Source organism: Gymnodraco acuticeps, unplaced genomic scaffold, assembly GCF_902827175.1.
Source record: "Gymnodraco acuticeps unplaced genomic scaffold, fGymAcu1.1, whole genome shotgun sequence".
Taxonomy (NCBI): domain Eukaryota; kingdom Metazoa; phylum Chordata; class Actinopteri; order Perciformes; family Bathydraconidae; genus Gymnodraco; species Gymnodraco acuticeps.
The window spans coordinates 2,263,165-2,286,773 of NW_022992308.1; the positions used below are offsets into that span (position 1 = coordinate 2,263,165).

Below are 23,609 nucleotides of genomic sequence, written 5' to 3' on the forward strand. Positions count from 1 at the left end.
ATATTTTAAAAAGCTTTCTTTTTTACAATTGGCGGAAGTATGCACATACAGTATTATTATAATTATGTTAATGTTGTTCTCTTCTTAAGTTAATCCTGGTAACACAATTGCTCGATGGTCAAAAGTAAACACTATGGTACTATAGGTAAAACACATTTAAGTGGCTTCAAAAGGTATTTGTTTGCTTAGCTCCTCAGACAGCCTAAGTTTTCCACTCATGTGTATATCATACTGGACAGTGACAATATTGCACCCCATCAAAAAAGTCCATCTGGACATGAAAAGAAAATCAAGATTAGGGATGCACGATATTGTTTTTTTGAAACCGATACCGATAACTTCCTGCTTCTCAAGACCGATACCGATAACCGATAATAAAAAATGTTTTACGCCACTAATTATTTTAACGCGATTAAGGCATGTGTATGTTTTTTCCTTGGCCGCCCCGTAGTTTCAGAACGCATCGAGTTTAAAATACCATCTACAAGCTGATGCTGACAGCCCCGCTCCTGCTGCCCGCTTGTGGCAGACCACACTTCCACGCTCACCGGCAGGCACCGACTGGCTATTGGGAGGACCGGGAGGGTGTGTGTATGTGTGGCCCGAGCGAGCGAGAGACCTTACGTGCATTGTTGTTGTTAGCATCTGGTGCTAGCTAGCTGCGCTAACGGATATAAGGAGCTGTTTAAATGAAAACAGAGGAGCGACATTTCGCCGACAACTGCGCCGAGCACTTGACTTTATGCAGGAAGCCAGACAGTGGGACATTGTACGAAAAGTCAGCACACTCAGCACGGATAGTGCGCAACATGATTGCAGCGTCCAGGCAGCTCCGGTTCGAGCATATGCCTTGAGTTGCACATAGTTCCAACGCCCATACCACCGACGACATGTTTGTTTACTGTCCTGGCATCACGGCCGCACACCATTTACGTCACAGCCAGGCATGAGTTAGGGAGCGCTGGATTTGTGAAGAACTCCCCTCTTCCTAAACCACTAATACCACAGTACTGGCAAAACGGGAGGAGCCGAGTGAAAAACAAGCGCCCCTCATCCCAATCCACCCACACCGCAGTATCTTTTCTTTTTTTTTACCCAAAAAATATATTGTATATTATCGGGGCTATTAATACTGGTATCGGGTTTATCGGGATGACGTCATAATTCCTAATATCGGACCCAATATTATCGTGCATCCCTAATCAAGATAGTTTTTCGATTGTTCTGTTTTGTGTGTTTACGCTCTGTGCAGTTAAAGGAAAACAAACATCAAACATAAAAACAGAAGCTTGCTTTTGCTCTTGTTTCATGTGTTTAGGTTGGAACAAAGGGTGATATTATTTCCACTGTGGTGGTACAATGAAATAAGGAGAAGCCAATCAGGTTGCTCTAATATTGTAACCTCCCACTTCATATGATTACATTAAGGCGAATCTACTCGAATACGATTTAATTTACCGGCAGCTACGAGTGGATTGACCAGAAAATGCTGATCATAGTTTATTTACTGCTGATGCTTGGAGTGGGGCGTAAGTATCTAGACTTGAGATATATTATATGAATTGTCATGTTCTGATAATGATTCTGCAGGGTGCTAATTATTCTTAATGTATCACAAATCAATCATCTGTGTGTTTATTATATTTGTCAGGATGCACACACGATCAGATCTTGGAGACAAACACTGTTGGTGTTGGGAAAGATGTGACTTTGACTTGTTCACGCCAGAAATCCTTGGATCCAACACACATGTTCTGGATCAGGCATGGTCCTGGAAACATCCCTGAAGTCTTGGGAGGAACATTTTCTTTTGATTATGATGGTGTTAACAATACTACTCGCATTGCAGCAAAACAAGGGTCTGGAACCTTTCTCCTGCAAATAAGAAAAACAGAGCCAAGCGATACTGGAGTTTACTACTGCCTAAAAGTAAACAAACTTGACATGACATTTTTTAATGCAACATTTCTGAGAGTTAAAGGTAAATCATTTATACTGTTTATCTTTGTTATTACTGTCTGCTACATAACACAATTGTATTTTACTACTTTCTTAATGTGTTATGTACTAAACCCCTTTTGTTTTATATGACAACTTACTATTTTTGTCTTTTATATTTACTGACCCTTTGCGGGGTAACATTGTAAATTACCTCAGAGGGAAATGCGTGAATGATTTCTGATTTCTGAAATGAAATACAGCAAACGTAGATTTCACCTTTATTTGAAAATGTATACTTTATCTATATATTTATCATTTCCAGGCCCTGAACCAGATATCACTGCCATTGTTCAAGGCCATCAGTCTGATCCGGTCCTTCCAGGAGACTCGGTGACTCTGCAGTGTACAGTCTTCTCTGAATCTCAGAGCAGAACGTGTCCAGGAGAAACCAGAGTGTACTGGTTCAGAGCCGGATCAGATGAATCTCATCCCAGTCTCATTTACAGCCATAAAAACAGCGGAGATGATTGTGAGAATAGTCCTGAGGCTAGCTCTCCACGGAAATGTATCTACAACTTCTCTAAAAACGTCAACTCCTCTGATGCTGGGACTTATTACTGTGCTGTGGCCACATGTGGGGAGATATTATTTGGACATGGAACAAAACTGGACATTGAAGGTAACTGCAGAGCGTTTACACATCTTTAGTAATCATTCATTTGTATCTGGTGGAAACCCTTATCAACCTAAATCCAATTTACATGCATTGTGATTTTTCACATTTGCTCCTTTTCTCCATGATTTTAGCACCTAAGTTGTGGGATCAGCAGGCCATCGTAGTTCTGCTTCTGTTAGCTGCTGCTTTTGCTATAAGTCTGATTGTGATCGCCTTCCTGATTCATAATATCGAGATGAAGACTTGTGAGTGTTGCAACGGTAAAGAAAGTTTCTCATACCTCAATCTATCAGACAGTCATTTGGCAAAGCTAACTTTTTTACATTATATCTACATTACAAATGTGTGTAATTGTACCTATATCATATGTCATCACATGTATTTTATTTCAAAATACAGCTTCTCTTTCTCTCCAAACAAATCCCGTACCAGCCAGCGGTGATCAGCAGAGGCAGCAGGTACAAAAAAGAGAAGATGTGACTGAAAAAAGTTGTTGACTCATTTTATTTTCTACATGTTAATCCCATCTCAAACATTTTTGCAGAGAGAGGAGGACTCAATAACTTATTCTGCACCAACTTTCACGAAGAGGAAAACTGGCAGAGCAGACAGGAAGAATACAAAATCAGCAGAGGGAGAGACGATCTACACCGATGTCAGGTCTTTAGTGATGGACTAACAATATACTGGACTTTCTGATTAAAGCTTACTGTTGGGGATATATCTTCCTAGGCCCTATACCTTTGACCCAGTCAGTTTGTACTGCCCTCACTGAGCATAGGCCTGCAACCTTGGGCTGCTGTGCTCTCAGTGTTTTGTCTCCCTATTCCTGCCTGTTGGCGTCAGCTGAAAGAGGTGTTTTAGTGCTTTGCCTGTTTTATCTTGTTATGCTCAATATTGATTATTCTCTCAGAACCAGCTAAATACATGGGTCTAGGGTAGAGATCTTCAGAATTGGTTTGGCAACCGCTGTGTCACCTCGTGGTGGCAACACGTCTTGTCAGTTCTCCGGCCGTAACTCCATAATAAACCATCAGTGTTTGCCATTAAAGTTCCAGCTCACCCAGTGTCTCTCTGAGTGTCGTCTCCATTGCTTCAGAAGTTTCCATCACACTTACAATGTTGTAAATATCTTGCTTCACTTTCAGAAATTGGAGAAATGTTATAACCTGGAAACAAAAAATATATATCATTTTGAAATGATGTCCAATCTACTTAAAATCATTGTATAACTTTTTTTTAATTATAAATAAAAGTACATTGGTTACATGACGCACATTGTTATAGCTTTAATGGTGATATTCTACACCTAAATATGTTTGTAACTGTTGGATTAGATTTTGGGCAAAGTCTGAGGCATAAATACGGTAAAGCTATTCACAAATCATTCTTAAAATACACAACATGTCCCTCATTTGACCATCAACATTAACCCATGCTGTTAGTTATGTATATATGAAACGAGTATTTCAGCAACAATTGGGGCAAGGGTCCCCCGGTTAGACCACACATTGATCCAGAGTGAAATATCTGGACAAATGTTTCCATAGGATGTATCCTAGTCAGTTTTTTTTAATACCCCACTTTTCATATAGTGCATCGGTACGTCGAAGATTTTTGTGTTGTGTGAAATCTCTACACTAGGGATTGCAGTGTAATTTGGTACATAATAAATGGTGACAAATGAAATACATGGCAGGGGCAGTGGCTCAGCTGCTAATATACTGAACATGAACTGCAACTTGGTCGGTGTTTTAGCCACCACAACTTTATAAAACATGTCTAAAAATGTACAGCATGAAAATATGGCGGGGGGCAAATGAAAACCTCCATCCTTCTAGCCTCTCATCACTTTGTAAAGGCCTTTCATGTCTGGTGTGAGAACAAGCAAAGCCACATGCAACGTCTACACTGACAAGCAGGCCCATTGCTGTTTACTCAGAACACACCTGCCTATTGGGTTCAAATAGATATGTAGTGAGGGGGAAGTACCAATTTACCAAGAGAAAGAGGCTACCATCTACTCTTATGCATCTGCCAAAGTACTCTACTATAAGTGCTGCATCAATTGTGCATTGGAGCAGATTTTTGTATAGCTTTCAGACACATTTTTGTTGATTATCTGGAAAACTTAAGTCCTGCACTTGACAAAAATACGGCCATGTCATGACTTTACCCTTTACTGAAACGTTTTATTATTTCACTTTTAAGATCAGCAGTGCATGCCGAGTTTCCTGAGGCTAAAACAGAGAGTGAGAAAGGCAGCAGCCCCTCTCTTTTGACACCTTAGTTTGAAGCCAAACCACAACAGTCCCTACATTTCCATGCATCATTTGTCTGTCAGTAGTGACTGTGAATGCATGTCAATTTGTTTCTGTCAGCTTGTCAAATGCAGGCAGTGCTGTGCACACAAAGTAAAATGTAGAATGGTCCAAAGCATATGATTTCTCTTGTTAGAAGCAACAGCTTTGCTCTCTAAAATTTGAATATATCAAAAAAGGCTAAGGAACCCAAGGTAAGGTATGCTTTGAGGCTTCTTCTAAGACTACAATGCTCCAGTGTAGATATGGCAATGAAAAACTTAAATCCAAAGCTCCTCCAACAATGCAATATAATATATATATTATCAAATTCCTGAAACAAACTGACCCAAGAGTTGAAGGGAAATACACTTCTTATTTCATTACAGCCAGTTAGTTAGTAACGCATTACAATTCCTGTTGCAAAGATGTCGCAAGTTTTGAGGGAGCGTGCAATTGGCATGCTCACAGCAGGAATGTCCACCAGAGCTGTTGCCCATGAATTGAATGTTCATTTCTCTACCATAAGCCATCTCCAAAGGCGTTTCAGAGAATTTGGCAGTATATCCAACCGGTCTCACAACCGCAGACCACGTGTAACCACACCAGCCCAGGACCTCCACATCCAGCATGTTCACCTCCAAGATCGTCTGAGACCAGCCACTCGGACAGCTGCTGCAACAATCGGTTTGCATAACCAAAGAATTTCTGCACAAACTGTCAGAAACCGTCTCAGGGAAGCTCATCTGCATGCTCGTCGTCCTCATCGGGGTCTCGACCTGACTCCGGTTCGTCGTCGTAACCGACTTGAGTGGGCAAATGCTAACATTCGATGGCGTCTGGCACGTTGGAGAGGTGTTCTCTTCACGGATGAATCCCGGTTTTCACTGTTCAGGGAAGATGGCAGACAGCGTGTGTGGCGTCGTGTGGGTGAGCGGTTTTCTGATGTCAATGTTGTGAATCGAGTGGCCCATGCTGGTGGTGGGGTTATGGTATGGGCAGGCGTATGTTATGGACGACGAACACAGGTGCATTTTATTGATGGCATTGTGAATGCACAGAGTTACCGATCACCTCATGTTGCAGCATGATAATGCACGGCCCCATGTTGCAAGGATCTGTACACAATTCCTGGAGGCTGAAAACATCCCAGTTCTTGCATGGCCAGCATACTCACCGGACATGTCACCCATTGAGCATACAATACAATACAATACAACTTTATTTATAAAGCACTTTAAACCTCCAGACCAAAGTGCTGTACAGGCAAATAGATAAAACAAAGCATACAAAAAAAGTAACACAGCTCAGCTCACACACCATAAAACAAGTACAAGTAAAAACAAAAAACAATTTAAATGCAAAAAAGCAACACTCTGAAAGATGTTGAAACGCCAAATGTTAAAACGCTAAAGAGAAGAGGTGGGTTTTAAGAAGCGATTTAAAAGCAGGCAGTGTGGAGGCCTGTCTGATCTCCAGGGGCAGAGCGTTCTACAGTTTGGGAGCCGCTACAGAGAAGCAACGGTCCCCTCTGAGCTTTGACCTGGTTTTAGGCACATTCAGGAGCAGTTGGTCCGCTGACCTGAGAGGGCGGTTCGGCGTGTAATGCTGTAGCAACTCAGCAAGGTATGGTGGGGTCTTGCCATTTAGGGATTTAAAAGTAAATAAAATAATTTTAAAATGGATCCTAAAATAAATTGGCAGCCAGTGGAGAGAAGCTAAAACAGGGGAAATGTGGTCATACTTCCGTGTGCCAGTTAAGAGCCTTACTGCAGCATTTTGCACCCGCTGCAGTCGTGCGAGGGAGGACCCACTGACCCCCATGTAGAGAGAGTTACAGTAGTCCAGGCGGGTGGTGACAAAGGCATGGATTACTGTTTCAAACTGCTGTCTGGAGAGAAAAGGTTTTACTTTGGCTAGTTGCCTCAGGTGATAAAAGCTTGTTTTTACCACCGACTTAATCTGACTCTCAAGTTTGAGTTCACGGTCCATTTTAATACCAAGGTTCATAACGGTGGGCTTGGTGTACTGATGCAAGGAACCCAGGTCTACAGAAGTGGTGTCAGTGGTGCTACCAAAAACCATTACTTCTGTTTTTCCTTCATTGAGTTTAAGGAAATTGCACGCCATCCAGGCCTTTATGTCATCGAGGCACTTTAGCAGTGGGCTAATTAAGTAACCCTCCTTCTTTGTTAGAGGGACATAAATCTGGCTATCGTCAGCATAGCAGTGGAATGCGATGCCGTGCTTTCTAAAAATGGACCCAAGAGGGAGCAAATAGAGGGAGAATAGCAGGGGGCCTAATACTGAGCCCTGTGGGACCCCATACAGGAGTGGAGCAGAGGATGACTCTGAGTCACCAAGGCTGACAGAGAAAGTTCTGTCCTTCAAATATGACCTGAACCATTCCAGGGCTTTTCCCTCAATGCCCACCCACTTCTCCAAGCGAGAGATCAGGATGTCATGGTCGACTGTATCGAAAGCAGCAGTTAAGTCAATAAGTAGGAGCATCAGTAGATAAAAGGACGTCATTAAAGACTCTTAAAAGCGCTGTTTCAGTGCTGTGCATAGTTTTAAAACCGGATTGGAAAACCTCCAGTATGTTTTTCTCTTCCAGAAAAAACATAATTTGACTGTAGACAATCTTCTCCAGGATCTTTGACATAAAAGGCATTTTGGAAATCGGCCTAAAATTAGCCAGAACTGTGGGATCCAGGCTGGGTTTTTTAATACGAGGTTGCACTACTGCATGCTTCAGGTTTTCAGGACCTTCCCTGAGAGCAGGCTGCTGTTTAAAACTTGTAACTTTAAAGCATGTTTGGGATGCTCTGGATCGGCGTATACGACAGTGTGTTCCAGTTCCTACCAATATCCAGCAACTTCGCACAGCCATTGAAGAGGAGTGGACCAACATTCCACAGGCCACAATCAACAACCTGATCAACTCTATGCGAAGGAGATGTGTTGCACTGCGTGAGGCAAATGGTGGTCACACCAGATACTGACTGGTTTTCGGACCCCCCCAGACCCCCCCAATAAAGCAAAACTGCACGTTTCAGAGTGGCCTTTTATTGTGGCAGCCTAAGGCACACCTGTGCAATAATCATGCTGTCTAATCAACATCTTGATATGCCACACCTGTGAGGTGGGATGGATTATCTCGGCAAAGGAGAAGTGCTCACTATCACAGATTTGTTCAGATTTGTGAACAATATTTGAGAGAAATGGTTATTTTGTGTATATAGAAAACGTTTTAGATCTTTGAGTTCATCTCATGAAAAATGGGAGCAAAAACAAAAGTGTTGCATTTATATTTTTGTTCAGTGTATCTATTACTTTCAGTTATTGTGTCAAGTCTCATGTCATACAAATAATTTATATAAAATGTTATGTTTTCTTTTACTGAATCACGCAGATCAGTCTGAAGCGTGAAGCAAAGTCCGAAGACCAAGTCAGTCCAGCCCGGCGATTCAGTGACTCTCCAGTGTTCACTCATCTCCAAAAACAACGAAAGCGCAGATCAGTGTCCAGGTGAACACAATGTTTCCTGGTTCAGATCTGGATCAGGAGAATCCCATACAAGCATAATTTACACTCACAGTGAGGAACAAAAGGAACGCAGTTGTGTCTTCAGTCTGTCCAAAACTATACACAAGTCCTCTGATACCGGGACGTATTACTGTGCTGTGGCTACATGTGGACAGATCCTGTTTGGAGAAGGAACTACAGTGGAGACAAGTATGTTTTAAAGTGTTGTTTCAATTATATTTATATGATAATGTATATTAATATTAAGTCTAAACATTTGTTTGTTCAGGGGGGTGACCAAGAGTGGGAGCTACAACTGCATTTAACAATTATGTAATTGAGACTTTGATTCGACCTCCTTTCAACGTATAATCTAAACATATTGAATGTTATTCATTCATAATAATTACTTCAGAATGTTTTAGTTCCTGCCTGTTACTGTGGCTTACTGCTGTGCTGTGGTCACATGTGGAGAAATATTGATTGAAAATGAAACAAAAATGAACATTGAAGGTGCAAGCATCTGTTTTAACCAGTTTTCTCCTTTTTATGGCTGCTTCTGAGGTCAGGATATTCCCTATTGGCTTTATTAGATACAAGACTGTTTTTGTCAATTTACCATCCCATCTTATACAATTATTCTAGACGTCCGAGTCAATGTTCGGTTGTTATTTGATTATAGGAAGGAAATGAACATGTGCGGGTTCAAATATCGATTGCTTTATATCATAGGTTTTGTTATGATCAATCCAAGGGGTTTAACGCACGTTTGTTTAAGTGTTTGATTGCATATTAGGTGTTGATTAGACGTCAAAATAAAATCTAGAGTGATTGTAAGGAAAAGAATGACAGTAAATTAAAATCTTCTCTGGTGTAACAACATTTTCTTTTACTCTAACTAAATGTTATTGCATTTTCCTTTTCATGTTTCAGGGCAGACGATGTATTTCTGCTTCTGCCGTCTGTGGTCTCGGCCATTAGTGTGATTGTTATCGCCATCCTTATTCACGCCATCAAGAGAAACAAGTGTGATTATTGCCATAATAAAGGTAATAGAAGTTACCTCACTAAATAACACATTATTTAGATAATGCTGATATCATTGTTTATACATACTAGGTCATCCTTATCTATTTTTAACTTGTGTTCATATTGTAGCTGCTGTTTACCTGCAAGGAAATGTTGCAAAAAGGAATGTAAAGGTAAGACAAACACTGCAAAAGGCTTATGATGCAACTCGATCCGGTTTGTCATCACAAATCATTTGTAATATATTTCCTTAGAGAAATGAAGACCCTTGGATTTATTCTACTGTCGTCTTCACCGTGATGGAAACTGACCCCGGGGTCTACACGGCTGCCAAGGCTTTTTGATCTGAGTCAAATGTGGAGTCAGCGATTCTCAAGAAAGATTGTTGATATTTGATCTTAAAAACAAATGTCCCCCTTCGTATTTACCCTGCCTCTTGCTCCCACTGCCTTTCTCTTTACACATCCATGGCCCTCCTTTCCCCTGTCCTCTGCACAGGCATAAACACCCTGATGCTGATTGGCTGGATCATAACCAGCTTTTCTTTTAGCATAGGCACATAATGCAGTCAGCTAGCGGAGTGTAAGTAGATATTTGCTAGTAGTATAATGGATTTAAATCGTAGACTGCACTTTTAAACTCGACTGTTTCAGATGTCTGTACCAAATGTGATATAGTTTTAATGTGTTTCAGTTTAAAGCTGTTATAAGATGTTGGAATTAGCTTGCATTATTCATACAATGTTAGTTTGATGTTTTTTTCTTATTATGCTTAAGTGATATTGAATGAATTTAAATAAAAAATGCATGTTGTTCCATTTCTGTATATTGAACTTTTTTGTCAGATGTTTGACAATGCCTGTCAAACATCTATACTGTCGTCTCACTGATTCTATGCCGCCGTACACCCTTTGTCTTATCAACTTGGAAGAGCAGAGCAGGAAGACTCTATTTCCTCTATATATAATCTATTTTCTGCTCATCTCCATACCATACACCAGGGGGCATTAAAAGGCGTTGTTTTTTTCTATTAAAGCAAATTTAGCTTCATTACTGTATTTTTGGTGAAAAGCAGTCATTTGGATTGTTTTATGTTTTCATGTTTCTTCTTCTGCTATTAGAAAAACTAGTACAATTACAGCAAACATATTTATTTTTCTTAAAATATGTGTGCCATATAACCAAAAGTACATGTAACTATCATATTTGGAAAATTATATATAGTTCATACAAAGTTCAACCTGTTTTACCCATCAAAGAACTAAAAGTAACCAGCCATTTTTGTCATTAAATCAATATTAGCAAACATTTTTACTTTGATATATTCTACACAGTAATGTTACACACTGCTCTGTTTCGGAGTCACTGTATATGCTGTTGGGTGATGATTATCAAGAGGACACATTTTCAATTATTTGCATCCACTGCGAGGCCCTGATCATAGAAAGGCACATGAGCCACAGTACAACACACATGGCTACTCTGGCTCAAGTATACCAACATTTATTTAAATTCAGATTGAAGAACAATGCACAGTCATAACATGTACATGTGTGTAGTCTCTTATATGCAGCCTTGGTTTTTTGATGAACATTGATTAAACCACATTTTCTCTCCGGGTGTTTGAAAAGTTTATTGATTTCAACTTGAGGCATTCTCAGTCGCCTCCTCATGCCTGTGCAACAAGCAGTGTTCTTTTATGCATGTCACATCAACAACTAGCTTTTTAAAAGCAAATTATAAAGCAAAGTAATCAACAGCAAAACATTTGTTAAAAACATGCAAAGCTGAGCTAAAGCTCACACGGGCGCATGGTGCTGTATGTGGTTTGCTCTCACAGCGGAGTACACACACTCCTGTGGTAACTCTTGCTTCACTTTTTTCACTTTTCTTGTGGAGTAATTCAGTGCTGCATAGTTTACCGCCTCTTCGCCTCCATCCTGCAAATCATATAGTCTATTAAACATACATTCCTTAAATATTAGTTCTGTGAAATGAAAAACACTTAATCCAAACCAAGTCTTTGAATGATTGAATCTAAAGTCAGAAAATGTACGAGGATGCTTTTTGCCTCCACATTTGGTGCATAGTTTCAAAGTTACAAATATATTTACCAGGTCAGTTGATTCATCCACTGCCGCCTCGTTGGCTCTAGGATTACGGGTGGTACACGTTGCTACTGCAGAAAAAGTTAAATAATGTTTGATGGGGTTCAATTGTTCAATTGTCCGCTGAATTTTTAAGTAGAGTCTGGAGTTTTGCCCTTTTGTGGGACTTTTACTTTTGAATTAAACTTAGAAATATAACTACATGAAACTGTAGTTATGAGTTCACAGAATATGTTGAGTACATGTATGGTGACATCATACATGACATGTCTGCATAGAGATGACTATTTTAGAGTTAATCATTTAAGTTGCATTTCCCCTTTTGACAGATGAAGACATTTGAAAGGATGTTGAGATAACCCAGGACTCAAACTCGCAACCATTTTACAGAAAGCTCAAAATGTATATCCTTTGGGTTAAACTGTTAAATGAATACTTATACTTGCTTGATGAGGATTAGAAAGAGGGAAGCTTGGGAAGAAAATGATTCAACAATTAACATATAAAAGGCCTCTGTAGGAGACACAAAGTGTATGAATGTTATGTGCTTGGGTTTAAGCCCAATGTGATGTTGGGCCTGTTATTACTGGGTAAAATTAACCGAAGTTACAATACAACTACATTCCTACAATTTAGAACAAAAATCAATGCCTAAAACATTGCTGTATGATTTAGGAACCTACCTTTGCAGTGTCGACAAACTCCTCGATTTACGTAGAAAGTAAGGATGACGATTAAAGTCAAAGAGCAGGCCAACAGTGCTCCAAGTACGAGGACAACTGCGTCCAGTTTTGATCCTGGAATTAGAAAAATAGACACTTAACTCCTCATTACAATTTTCAGAGATTTACATTTCTGTCAATATTGTCTGTTAAAAATACTGTCACATTTAGAGAATTGATTTGGCTTTGTCGATCAATCATTACTTTACATTATGGTCACAAATAGCCTTCTGTTTAAGGACATGTTTTTTTTATTGCACCAACTTTTTCAAGTGCATGACAAAACAGTGTATCTACTTGGACCAAGAGTTAAAATATCAAAGAGCTGTGAATCTGTTTGACTGAAAGATGCAACTTGACTATGCAGATAGATATTTAGAAACAAATATTTATCCTAAGATAAATAAATGCAAACTAGCATCTGTCATTTATTGATATTCTATATACACTTTATCAATATGTATCCAATATATCTGACTAGCATTAATGTTCAAAATGTACTAAAGATTTCAGAATTCAACTTTAAAAAACGTACTTGTCTCCACTGTAGTTCCTTCTCCAAACAGGATCTGTCCACATGTAGCCACAGCACAGTAATACGTCCCGCTATCAGAGGAGTTGTGTATAGTTTTGGACAGACTGAAGACACAACTGCGTTCCTTTTGTTCCTCACTGTGAGTGTAAATGATGCTTGGATGGGATTCTCCTGATCCAGATCTGAACCAGTACACATTGTGTTCGTCTGGACACTGATGTGCATTTTCTTTGTGTTTGGAGAGGAGTGAACACTGGAGAGTCACTGAGTCGCCGGGCTGGACTGACTGAGTCTTCGGACTTTGCTTCACGTAGATAGATTTCTTCAGATTTTTATGATCTGTGTGATGGACAAACATTAAGAATAAAGTAACTGATTTTAAGGATTTTCCAATGTAGCAAATTAAGTAATTGAAATGAATATACTTTACCATTCACAACTAAAAGTGTGCCGTAAATCATTTCCATTTTGTATGCCGACCCTGCTTGACAGAAGTACATTGCTTCATCTTCTTTTGTGACATTTTTGATGTTTAAAATATTCTGAGCATGCCGTTTTGTGATGTTGAATCTTGAGTTGTTAAATTGTCCTTGAAGTTGTATTTTGTCAAAAGTTCCTGCCGCAACAGTTTGAAACATATATCCAAGCTTCAGCTTATACCAGTAAACCATCCCCGCTTCATTTTTAAAGACTGAACATGTCAGAGTCAAATTACCACCAAGTTCCATCAGAGTCAAAGATATCTGGTGAGGAACCTCTGCAGTTTGAATCAGGGCTGAATAAAGAGACAACAGGACAAACACAAAGATAAGACAATGAAAATGTATAAGATAATACAGTAATACTAATTGTTAAACTTGTCTAAACTTGAATACGACCTTTCGAAAATAGTAGTACTCGTCTTTCAGTAGTAAGTAAAGTTGCACTCACACAATGTCCTTAGAAGAAACAGAGCAGCCAGTCTTCCCATCATTGTACCACAGAGCCCTTCCCTTGCACTGCTGATGTCTGCGCACCCAAATGGAACATTTACCCAAAATTCATCAAGGTTAACAAAGTAGAAGTCATTGTGATTGGCTGAAAGGCAGACCTCGGCCCTCAATTTACCAAACCTTCGATCATGTCCCCTTTTCAATGAAATGGAAAAACTGTCTGATCAAACACCATGTGACATTGTGTGACATACTGATACGCTGCAGACACACAAAAGACGACTAAACAACTGACAGACAAACTTCCTGTCACAACATTGTACAGAATTTCCACTGCAATGGGAATTTACTTTTATTCTTGTCCGTGTCAAAAGCATTTTGCTATTGAAGCTCACTGTAAATGTGTGTACGTGGTCATTCATTTTGTCACTGAAATATCAGTACCTTTAGGACATGATGTAGGTCTGGTGCAGTAATGCATTACTTTGTAATAGAGCTATTTTTGTCCAAATGCATTTTTGTTGCAGATTTTTTGCCAAATAATGAATGAGTAAACATTTTGTACGCATAACTTTTCTTTCTAGTCTCAAAGCAGTCAGTCATTTTACATCAAAGCAAGAGTAAATGCACATGTCACAGCTACAGTGACAGAGAAAAAGCCATTTCCCTTCCTTTGACCGACCACTGAATCTGTTTCCTCTGAAGAGACCTGCCCTACAGGATATGTAATGAGGTTAGAGGTGCAAGAAGGGAAGTGTTTCACAAGGAAACATAAATCTAATTTTAGTTTAATCATTGTCACTCATAGTGTTCACTTTAACACAGTATGTGTCGGCTTTATGTACTGTAAATCACATTACGAAGAAAAACAAAAGAGCCAACACAGTGATTCTGAGTTGATACTGTTTACGTCTGACTCTGAGAACACGTGTGCCCAACGTTATTCACCTCTTCATGTGTTATTTGAGCTGTACAAAGTCAAACAGCACACAAACTTTAAAACAGCACTAAAGACACCTTCACTGTCAATGCATGACTAAAATACTGTTTTACTGAAAGGGTAAGTTTGTATAACCTCATGAAACTTTTAAGAATGACATTGAAGGAAATGTGACTTTGAAAGCATACCCTAATTTGGCAGCCCAACCACAGCCATGCCCACATTTCCACTCGTCATTTGTTTGTCAAGTGGGTGTTTGTTCAGCAGAGGTAGGGACTCGAGTCACATGACTTGACTCGAGTCAGACTCGAGTCGCATATTATTTTACTTGAGACTTGCTTGACTAACATTGATAAAAGACTTGACTTGACTTGGTATTCATGACTTGAGACTTGACTTAAGCTTGAGACAGATGACTTGAAAGGACTTGACTGTTTAAAATTAAATATTTGCGTTTGTTTTTGTAGTGAGATATTACGTTTAGTTTTTTCGAAAAACGTGATGCGCCATGCGCGCAAACCTGGCAACCCACTAGAAGGCAGGAGTGTCAGCTTACATGCAGCGGCGGCAGGGGCGGCGGGTACTATAGGCTAGGGAAGGCTAAGCCTTCCCAAATATTTGTGTCACTGCATCCTGGTAAAATAAAAATATAATGTAATGTGTGTGTCTTTGACATTAGCGCTGCTATGCAGCCACCTGTGCCCTGTACGAAGCCAGTCAAATATACCCTGGATATGTTTGCGTTATCTTAACTAACCCTAACAAACGAGATCTCGCTAAGCGGTCCTACGACACTGGTTATCAACTCGGTAAATCAAGCCAGGGTTTCTCTCTCCAGCTGAGAGCGCGTTCACGTGAAAGGGGCGGGGTTAGCTACATTTGACCAATCACAAACATGGACAAGTGTACTGACAGCGCAGCGTCATACTTCATTAATGAAAAGTAAACTAATATTAGACAAATATGAACTTTAAACATCCATGACTTAAACATATAATCCAGGATACAAGCCACATAGTTGCACCTGCAAGGTGAATATAGAACAACTGGTTAAAAAATAAATAAACTACAGAGTTTTTGAAAGCGTACAACAGTTTTATGATATCACTGCCCCAAGACACGAGAGGATCTGACTTTAATTACATTTGAGTTGAGTGTTTCGTCAACTTAATGTGTTGCTTAAAATAATGCGTCTGCATACAGTATGTGACACTGTAAGTGTTGCACGGCTAGATACAGCTCGAGAAGCTGACTCAGATAAGGAAATCTGATTGATGTGATATTGTGTGATATGAATGATAAATGCGACACGTCGGCATCTGCTCTGCATACGGCAGTTTAAACTGTATTTCCTTTATCCTGTAATATGACTTGATAGATTTAAACTCCGCACACTGAGCTCTGATTGGTCAGCAGGCGGTGCTTTCACTAAGTTGATCTCTTTTCTATTGACGCCGGGGGCGGGCAGCGTCAGGTAAAAAAAAGTTATTTAGCCTTCCCAAACCTGAGCCTCACGCGCCGCCTATGAGCGGCGGCTAGCTTTACTCCAAAAATAGTGAAGTTTGGATTCAAGGATTATGTTGTCGATGACGGTAATAAGAAGAGAACAGCGGTATGCAGGGTCTGCCGCATAAAGATCAGTGACAAGACCACCACAACATCCAGCTTCATTCGTCACTAAAAAAAAACCCACAGAGAAAGTATACATGCATGTGTTGTGTTAGCTAGAAAGCTAAGGTTAAGTTTAAGCTACGTTAGACTTGGTTTCAAATCGATTAAGCATCGCAAAGAGAAGACAAAACGGTAAATGAACACTAGACCCAATTGCAAGACCCGGGAGACAGAGGTAAAGTATTGGTAAGATCTTTTATTTTTCCAAAATACAGCAAGATGAACAAAAAAAATTAGGGATGCACCGAATATTCGGCCACCGAAAATTATCGGCCGAAAATGGTTAAAAAGGCACTTTCGGCTTTCGGCCGAAAGGGTTTTAGCACCGAAAAAATATCACCGAATGTCAGAACAGGCTTACGTTGGTAACCTAACGTGTTGTTGTGATGACCTAATAAAGACGCGGCGACCATGCTCGCGGCTGGCTCACAGGGGGGGGGGGGGGGGGGGGGGGACATTGACCTTTGTCATCGAGATTGCCCTGAGCCTTTAACAAATCGTATTAAATAATCTGATGGCAGACTGTAAACAGAATAGCTGAAATTTTAACAAACTAAATACCTCAGTTTCCTCTAATCATTAACCCATGTTTGTATAATGTAGTTAACTCCGTGTCTTGCTGCTAGCATACATAACACCTGACGTGGAAACGTTACTCGTGGATGGGGCTACAGAGCTGCTAGAAAGACGGTCGAACCCGGTACATTCCTCCGTCTGCATGCGGTGCACTTTTGCTAAATGTTTAGACAAATTGCTCGTGCTTACATGATAAACTCTTATTGCACTTATGGTAACAAGTATTCTCCACATCGAGACGGGTAAAGTTTAACCACACCTCGGAGCGCGTTCTCTCCGCCATCTCCGCAGTGTGCTCCGCTGCATGTAGCAGCTGCGTGTGTGTAAACTGCCCCGCCCCCTCGCACACAGACGGGGGAGAGAGATCTCGTCTGATCGAAAATACATCAGAGACGCATTTGTTGTCTTTGCATATTAGAAACGAGTTGGCGACACTAAGACTGCGATATAATGTTTTTTAGCAATAATACATGACATATATAAATGTACTGTATGCATTAAAAAGTGCTGAATAAATGTTTTATGGACCCATAATAGTGATTATTATTTAAGTTAAGTTTTGCCATAATCATGTCTATTTCCATAATCAGGTAGCTGAACAACATTGGTAAAAAATGTATACATTATATATATATATTTCTATTAATCATTTTCGGCATTCGGTTTTCGGCCAACTGTTTCCTATTTTCGGTATCGGTTTCGGCCAAGAATTTCCCATTCGGTGCACCCCTAAAAAAAATGGTCACTAGCAAATCTCAAGTTGAGATGACAAAAATTGAGAACAAAATGAAAGCGCTCACGTAGTGAGGAACAAAACGTTTCAAGAGCACAGAGAGCATAGATCTGACCATGGCAAGAGACAAGACCAACAGACACTGAACACTGGGAGACAGGAGAATTTAAACACAGGATAACAAGACACAGGTGGGGACAATCAGGGGCGGGGCTGACGCTGATGAGCACAGGAGACACAGAAGGGAAACAGGTAAACACAATCAGACAATTAGACACACCAGGGAAACTAACGACAGGGAGGAAAACACAGGGAGAAGGACCAGACAATACACAAGGAGGAAAACATGACGGGGAGAACAGCAAAACACCCATAACAAGACATACAAAACTAAAAACGTGATATAACGCAAGAATCGTGACAGAACCCCCCCCCCCCCCAAAATATCCAAAAGGGTGGGTGTCTCGGGCGGACGGCCCAGGGGCAAGGCAGAGTCCATGATGGAGTTCTCGGGCGGACGGCCCGGGGGCAAGGCAGAGTTCATGGTGGAGACCTCGGGCGGACGGCCCGGGGGCAAGGCAAAGCCCATTGTGGAGTTCTCGGGTGGACGTCCCGGGGGCAAGGCAGAGCCCATGATGGAGTTCTCGGGCGGACGGCCCGGGGGAAAGGCAGTATTCATGGTGGAGTCCTCGGCTGGGGAACTCAGGAGACCGGGCTCTAGGGCGAAAGCTGCTGGGAACTCAGGAGATCGGGCACAAGGACGGGCAGGAGCTGGTGGAACCCCTGGCGGTTCAGGCGTAGACGAGACCCTGGACGGAACCTGGGCTGGTGTCAGTGGGTCCCACGACGGACCTTGGTCGATGGGACACGAAACAGGACAGGACACGGTGTTGGCAGGAAACTCCGGCAAAAGAGTAGTCGGCGGGGCCTCCAACGGCACAGGACATGGGGCTGGCAGGACCCTCGGCAGAAGAGTAGTCGTCGGGGTCTCCAACGGCACAGAACATAGGATTGGCAGGACCCCCGGCAGAAGAGTAGTCGGCGGGGCCTCCAACGGCACAGGACATAGGGTTGGCAGGACCCCCGGCAGAAGAGTAGTCGGCGGGGTCTCCAACGGCACAGAACATAGGATTGGCAGGACCCCCGGCAGAAGAGTAGTCGGCGGGATCTCCAACGGCACAGAACATAGGATTGGCAGGACCCCCGACGAAACAGGTGTCGGCTGGACCGCCAACGGCACAGGACATAGGGCCGGCAGGACCCCCGGCAGAAGAGTAGTCGGTGGGACCCCCAACGGGACAGGACATGGAGCCGGCAGGACCCCCAACGGAACCTCCAACGGACCAGGACACCGGGCAGGGACCCGAGAGGAGACTCGAGAGGGAACTCGAGAGGAGACTTGAGAGGTGACTTGAGAGGGCACTCGAGAGGAGACTTGAGAGGTGACTTGAGAGGGCACTCGAGAGATTACTTGAAAAAGGACTCCAGAGGGAACTTGAGAGGGAACTCGAGAGGAGACTCGAGAGGGGACCTGTGAAGGAACTTGACAGGGGGCTCAAGAGGAGACTCGAGAGGAAACTTGAGAGGGGACCTGAGAGGGAACTTGAGAGGGAACTCGAGAGGGAACTCGAGAGGAGACTCGAGAGGGGACCTGAGAAGGAACTTGACAGGGGACTCAAGAGGAGACTCGAGAGGAGACTTGAGAGGGGACCTGAGAGGGAACTTGAGAGGGAACTCGAGAGGTGACTTGAGAGGTGACTTCAGAGGGCTCTCGAGAGATGACTTGAAAAAGAACTCCAGAGGGAACTTGAGAGGAGACTCGAGAGGAGAATCGAGAGGAGACTTGAGAGGGGACCTGAGAAGGAACTTGAGAGGGAACTCGAGAGGAGACTCGAGAGGGGACCTGAGAAGGAACTTGACAGGGGACTCAAGAGGAGACTCGAGAGGAGACTTGAGAGGGGACCTGAGAGGGAACTTGAGAGGGAACTCGAGAGGTGACTTAAGAGGAAACTCGAGAGGAGACTTGAGAGGTGACTTGAGAGAGCTCTCGAGAGATGACTTGAAAAAAGACTCCAGAGGGAACTTGAGAGGAGACTCGAGAGGAGAATCGAGAGGAGACTTGAGAGGGGACCTGAGAAGGAACTTGAGAGGGAACTCGAGAGGAGACATGAGACGGTCGGTAAGCTGACAGGACACAGGAAGCTGGCATCGGCCGAAGAGCCAGTACTGGAGCCGAAACTGGAGTCGGGACTATGGCTGCTGGGGCCGGTAGTGAAGCCGGAACCATGGCTGCTGGGGCCGGTACTGGAGCAGTCTGTAGGTGAGTGACCCAAAGCAGAAGAAGAAGTGACGTAATCTTCCCTCAGGGAACTTATTCCGGTGTGAACGCGATCTGTACTTAGTTCATGAGAACGAAAGAGTTCTCATGAACTAAAGTGGGAAAAGTACTGTGGTGTGAATGCGCCTTATGTGTCTGTAATCAATGGAAACGTTGAATTTCAATGTTCTCGTAAGTGACTTAGTACTATGAACGAAGCGCAGAGAAGATTGTCTCTTGCAATCGTTACTGAAAGTTACGTGGTTTAATATAAAATACAGTAAGCGAGAAAGTCCAATAAGGGTGGGACGGTTGTTGGATCGCTCAACATAAGCACAGGACTTTGACGTAGGAGACTCTTTTTGTATTTTAAGTAAAACCGAAACCCAACATTCACTTTATGCCTGTTACAAAAGGAAGTCCGCTAAGGGCGGTTGCTATTAATGTTATGCTAATTGCTCGAATTACGTTGTTTTGGCTGTTATGTTATATTGTCACATTATGATTTTAACACAAATCTTTATCTTTATTCTAACCATAAATATATATCGATCATCAGTTAAAAGATAACTATCCTTCAACTGGATGACAGATTTGTTGCCCTGAGTCCCTCACCGCAGTCTTGGATGAAGGACGAAATCCAAGCATTGTTTATTTAAGGACGCTAACACCTAATTCACAGGCATACTGTGTATGTTGTAGTAGTTGAGTGAAGATACAGTTACTCAATATTAGGGGACACTATAAATATCAAGTTTTATTATGTCAACAAAAAAACAGAAGCAAACAGTTCCACAGACATGTCGACCTAGATGACACCTTACAGTAATGCTGGCACACTTCCTGTATCAACACAATCAGAAAGCAACTCACATCTCTGACTATAGAGAGGGGTGTGGCTGGTTGTAGTGATCTGATCTAACAACAGAGTACATACAATCTTTTTGCATTTCTCTCTCCTTTCTCCGTCCTCTTTTCACTTTCCTTGTTGAGAAATCCACTGATGCATAAGTCACTGCCTTCGCTTCTTCGTCCTGCAAAATTAAAAACAAACGAGCGTCAATGACAAACTTTTTGGCGATTAGGTGACTTTAACATATAGACCATGTCTAGAGTAGAGATTGCTTTGCAGTGATCTTTACACACTTTCTATTGTCAAATGTTCAGCCATCAGTAATTATATTTATACCTTGTCACTCTTTATCAGGCATACATAACATACATTAAGTTTAGCTACTTATCAGTTGGTTATATTATACTTTATAATTTGATTATAATCTGTGTCTTGAACAAATAAAAAGCACACCACCACATATTTACCATGTCATTTGATTGACCCCCAGTTGACATGTCGGGTCCACGATGATGGGAAGCACTCAATGCTTCCTCTGTTTGAATGTAAAACAGGGTTTCAGAGTATACACACATGATTATGTTTACCCTCACATTGGAGGAAACTGAGGATCCAACACCTGCACATTTTCAGTTGTTTCCTATTTGGTTAAACACATTGACTTTTTATAATGTGCTTAATTCACCGTCAGTGTTGTTGTGAATAAACTCCTTCAGAGCTTTAAGCAGTAAGGGAAAATGTTATTTGCTCAAGGCTACCTGGATATTGTGTACTTCTGGGATCAGATGTTCAATAATTCCTGTTGCAATATGATATTCTGTATTACACACAATAAATGTAATAATAAATAATTTTGCATTCAAAACAATAGATTAAGTGACCTCAGGTTTACAATTATGTAACACTATGACACAAAAAACAAACAAGCAGCTCTGGAGTTGATATTATTGAGTCAGTAGTAGCGGCCATGGTGGTTTTACACAGGTAAAGGTATTTGACTATTAGAACCGTCGTCTCATGCATTGAATAGAAACACAAACACTATGTTGAGCCAAAAATTGGATATTGATGGATTTTCCATATTTTCATCATTTATTGGAGCCAATTCAACGTCTTGTGAAAACTTCCATCCTGACAATCATTGTCTGTTTTCACAGCCAAGCTATTTTTTCAAGATTATTAGATCGTTATGGTTCCACCTAAAAAAGCATAACTGAAACTAAAGTATAATATGCTGAGCCTACCTTTGCAATTTTCACAAAATGTCCTTCGGTATCCATAGAAAATAAGAAAGGCAATCACAGTCACACAGCAGGCCAACAGCACTCCAAGCACAAGGACAACTGGGTTCAGTTCTGAATCTAATAAACAAAGGAAGTCTTACTTTTTAGACATACACCGCAAAAAATATTATTTAAAAAATGATATGATATTAAGTACCGTCGACTTTTATTTGAGACTAAGACATAAAAGAAACAATGAAAAATGTATTTATTAAGGCTTTATAAAATCTGAGAAAATACATTCTTACGAAGGAATGAGTTTCAATGTTTGCATAATGCATGTTGAAAGGAGGTTCATTCATCAGTTATAATTAATGTCTCAATTAAATAATTGTTGAATATAGTTGTGGTTAATGACTATATCCACTCTAACTTATACACTTAATATATGTGTACATACAAATGTAATTTAAATAGACTTTAAAACGTACTTGTCTCCACTGTAGTTCCTTCTCCAAACAGGATCTGTCCACATGTAGCCACAGCACAGTAATACGTCCCGGTATCAGAGGACTTGTGTATAGTTTTGGACAGACTGAAGACACAACTGCGTTCCGTTTGTTCGTCACTGTGAGTGTAAAGGATGCTTGGATGGGATTCTCCTGATCCAGATCTGAACCAGGAAACATTGTGTTCACCTGGACAGTGATCTGCGCTTTCGTTGTTTTTGGAGATAAGTGAACACTCCAGAGTCACTGAGTCGCCGGGCTGGACTGACTTGGTCTTCGGAATTTGCTTCACGTAGAAAGATTTCCGCTGATCTGCGTGATTTAGTAAAAGAAAACATAACATTTAATATAAATTATTTGTATGACATGAGACTTGACACAATAACTGAAAGTAATAGATATTTACCATTCACAGCCAAGAAGATGCCAAAGCCAAAACTCAGTGAATACGTCCATCCAGTGAGACAGAAATATGTTGCTTCGTCCTCTTTTCTGACATTTCTGATTGTGAAAAGATAATGAGTATCATTTTTTGTTGCTGTGAACCGTGTGTCTAAAAAAGGTTCAGTAACTGTTAGTTTGCCAAGAATCAAGTTAAAAACTGGCTGGGCCATTTGTCCAAGAGACTGCTTGTACAAGGACAATTGTTTGCCTTCGATCTCCAAAACTGGACATTGATAAGTAAAATGTCCACCAACTTCTACCACAGCCAATGAGATCAGGTGAGGATCCTCTGCCGATTCAATCAGAGCTAAAGAAAAAAGACAAAGAAAAGGTTTATTGGAGGAGATCATCTTTAAGATCATCAAATGGTATTGTCTTTCAAACAGGAATAAAAAATTGCACTTACACATCGTACAAAGAAGAATCAAAGCAGCCAGTTGACCGATCATTGTGGTGCAGCTCTGTCGTCTCGCACGACTGATGTCTTTCCACCCAAATGAAGGTTTGTTCACAAGAAGATCAACGTCTACAAAGTAGCAATTGTAGTGATTGGCTGAAATGTATAAAATTACC

The 23,609-nt window shown here is 41.2% G+C and overlaps 3 protein-coding genes across 7 annotated transcripts; 1 reads left to right on the plus strand and 2 right to left on the minus strand.

Annotated features, from left to right (window-relative positions):
- Positions 1-1,426: 1,426 nt before the first annotated feature.
- Positions 1,427-3,688, plus strand: LOC117541086. 2 transcript variants are annotated; one of them, XM_034208168.1, is made up of 6 exons: positions 1,427-1,529; positions 1,652-1,981; positions 2,264-2,620; positions 2,749-2,877; positions 3,017-3,075; positions 3,162-3,688. In XM_034208168.1, the coding sequence occupies exons 1-6, from the start codon at positions 1,487-1,489 to the stop codon at positions 3,294-3,296; spliced, it is 1,053 nt and encodes a 350-aa protein (XP_034064059.1). In that variant the 5' UTR covers positions 1,427-1,486; the 3' UTR covers positions 3,297-3,688. The 2 variants fall into 2 exon arrangements, with proteins under 2 accessions (XP_034064059.1, XP_034064060.1); XM_034208169.1 differs by having other exon boundaries at positions 3,050-3,075.
- A 7,569-nt stretch (positions 3,689-11,257) lies between these two features.
- Positions 11,258-14,871, minus strand: LOC117541087. Its single transcript, XM_034208170.1, has 6 exons — positions 13,769-14,871; positions 13,269-13,613; positions 12,839-13,177; positions 12,265-12,378; positions 11,588-11,652; positions 11,258-11,413 (listed from the first exon to the last, which is right to left on the minus strand). Exons 1-6 carry the CDS (start codon positions 13,809-13,811, stop codon positions 11,273-11,275), a joined length of 1,047 nt encoding a protein of 348 aa, XP_034064061.1. The 5' UTR covers positions 13,812-14,871; the 3' UTR covers positions 11,258-11,272.
- A 5,867-nt stretch (positions 14,872-20,738) lies between these two features.
- LOC117541084 lies at positions 20,739-23,527 on the minus strand. 4 transcript variants are annotated; one of them, XM_034208164.1, is made up of 6 exons: positions 23,443-23,527; positions 22,999-23,343; positions 22,575-22,904; positions 22,105-22,221; positions 21,328-21,395; positions 20,739-21,041 (listed from the first exon to the last, which is right to left on the minus strand). In XM_034208164.1, exons 1-6 carry the CDS (start codon positions 23,483-23,485, stop codon positions 20,889-20,891), a joined length of 1,056 nt encoding a protein of 351 aa, XP_034064055.1. In that variant the 5' UTR covers positions 23,486-23,527; the 3' UTR covers positions 20,739-20,888. The 4 variants fall into 4 exon arrangements, with proteins under 4 accessions (XP_034064055.1, XP_034064056.1, XP_034064058.1 ...); XM_034208165.1 differs by having other exon boundaries at positions 21,328-21,391; positions 22,104-22,221; XM_034208167.1 differs by lacking the exon at positions 22,105-22,221.
- Positions 23,528-23,609: the final 82 nt, after the last annotated feature.

Excerpts from the sequence above, each read along its gene's own strand:
- LOC117541086 (XM_034208168.1), top strand. The coding sequence starts at position 1,487 with ATGCTGATCATAGTTTATTTACTGCTGATGCTTGGAGTGGGGC. Across the intron at positions 1,982-2,263 it reads AACATTTCTGAGAGTTAAAG|GCCCTGAACCAGATATCACT; the intron begins GTAAATCATTTA and ends TATCATTTCCAG. Across the intron at positions 2,621-2,748 it reads AACAAAACTGGACATTGAAG|CACCTAAGTTGTGGGATCAG; the intron begins GTAACTGCAGAG and ends CCATGATTTTAG.
- LOC117541087 (XM_034208170.1), bottom strand. The coding sequence starts at position 13,811 with ATGATGGGAAGACTGGCTGCTCTGTTTCTTCTAAGGACATTGT. Across the intron at positions 13,178-13,268 it reads CACACTTTTAGTTGTGAATG|ATCATAAAAATCTGAAGAAA; the intron begins GTAAAGTATATT and ends TCCATCACACAG. Across the intron at positions 12,379-12,838 it reads AGGAACTACAGTGGAGACAA|GATCAAAACTGGACGCAGTT; the intron begins GTACGTTTTTTA and ends TTCTAATTCCAG.
- LOC117541084 (XM_034208164.1), bottom strand. The coding sequence starts at position 23,485 with ATGATCGGTCAACTGGCTGCTTTGATTCTTCTTTGTACGATGT. Across the intron at positions 22,222-22,574 it reads AGGAACTACAGTGGAGACAA|ATTCAGAACTGAACCCAGTT; the intron begins GTACGTTTTAAA and ends TTTGTTTATTAG. Across the intron at positions 21,396-22,104 it reads ATTTTGTGAAAATTGCAAAG|AGGAAGCATTGAGTGCTTCC; the intron begins GTAGGCTCAGCA and ends ACATTCAAACAG.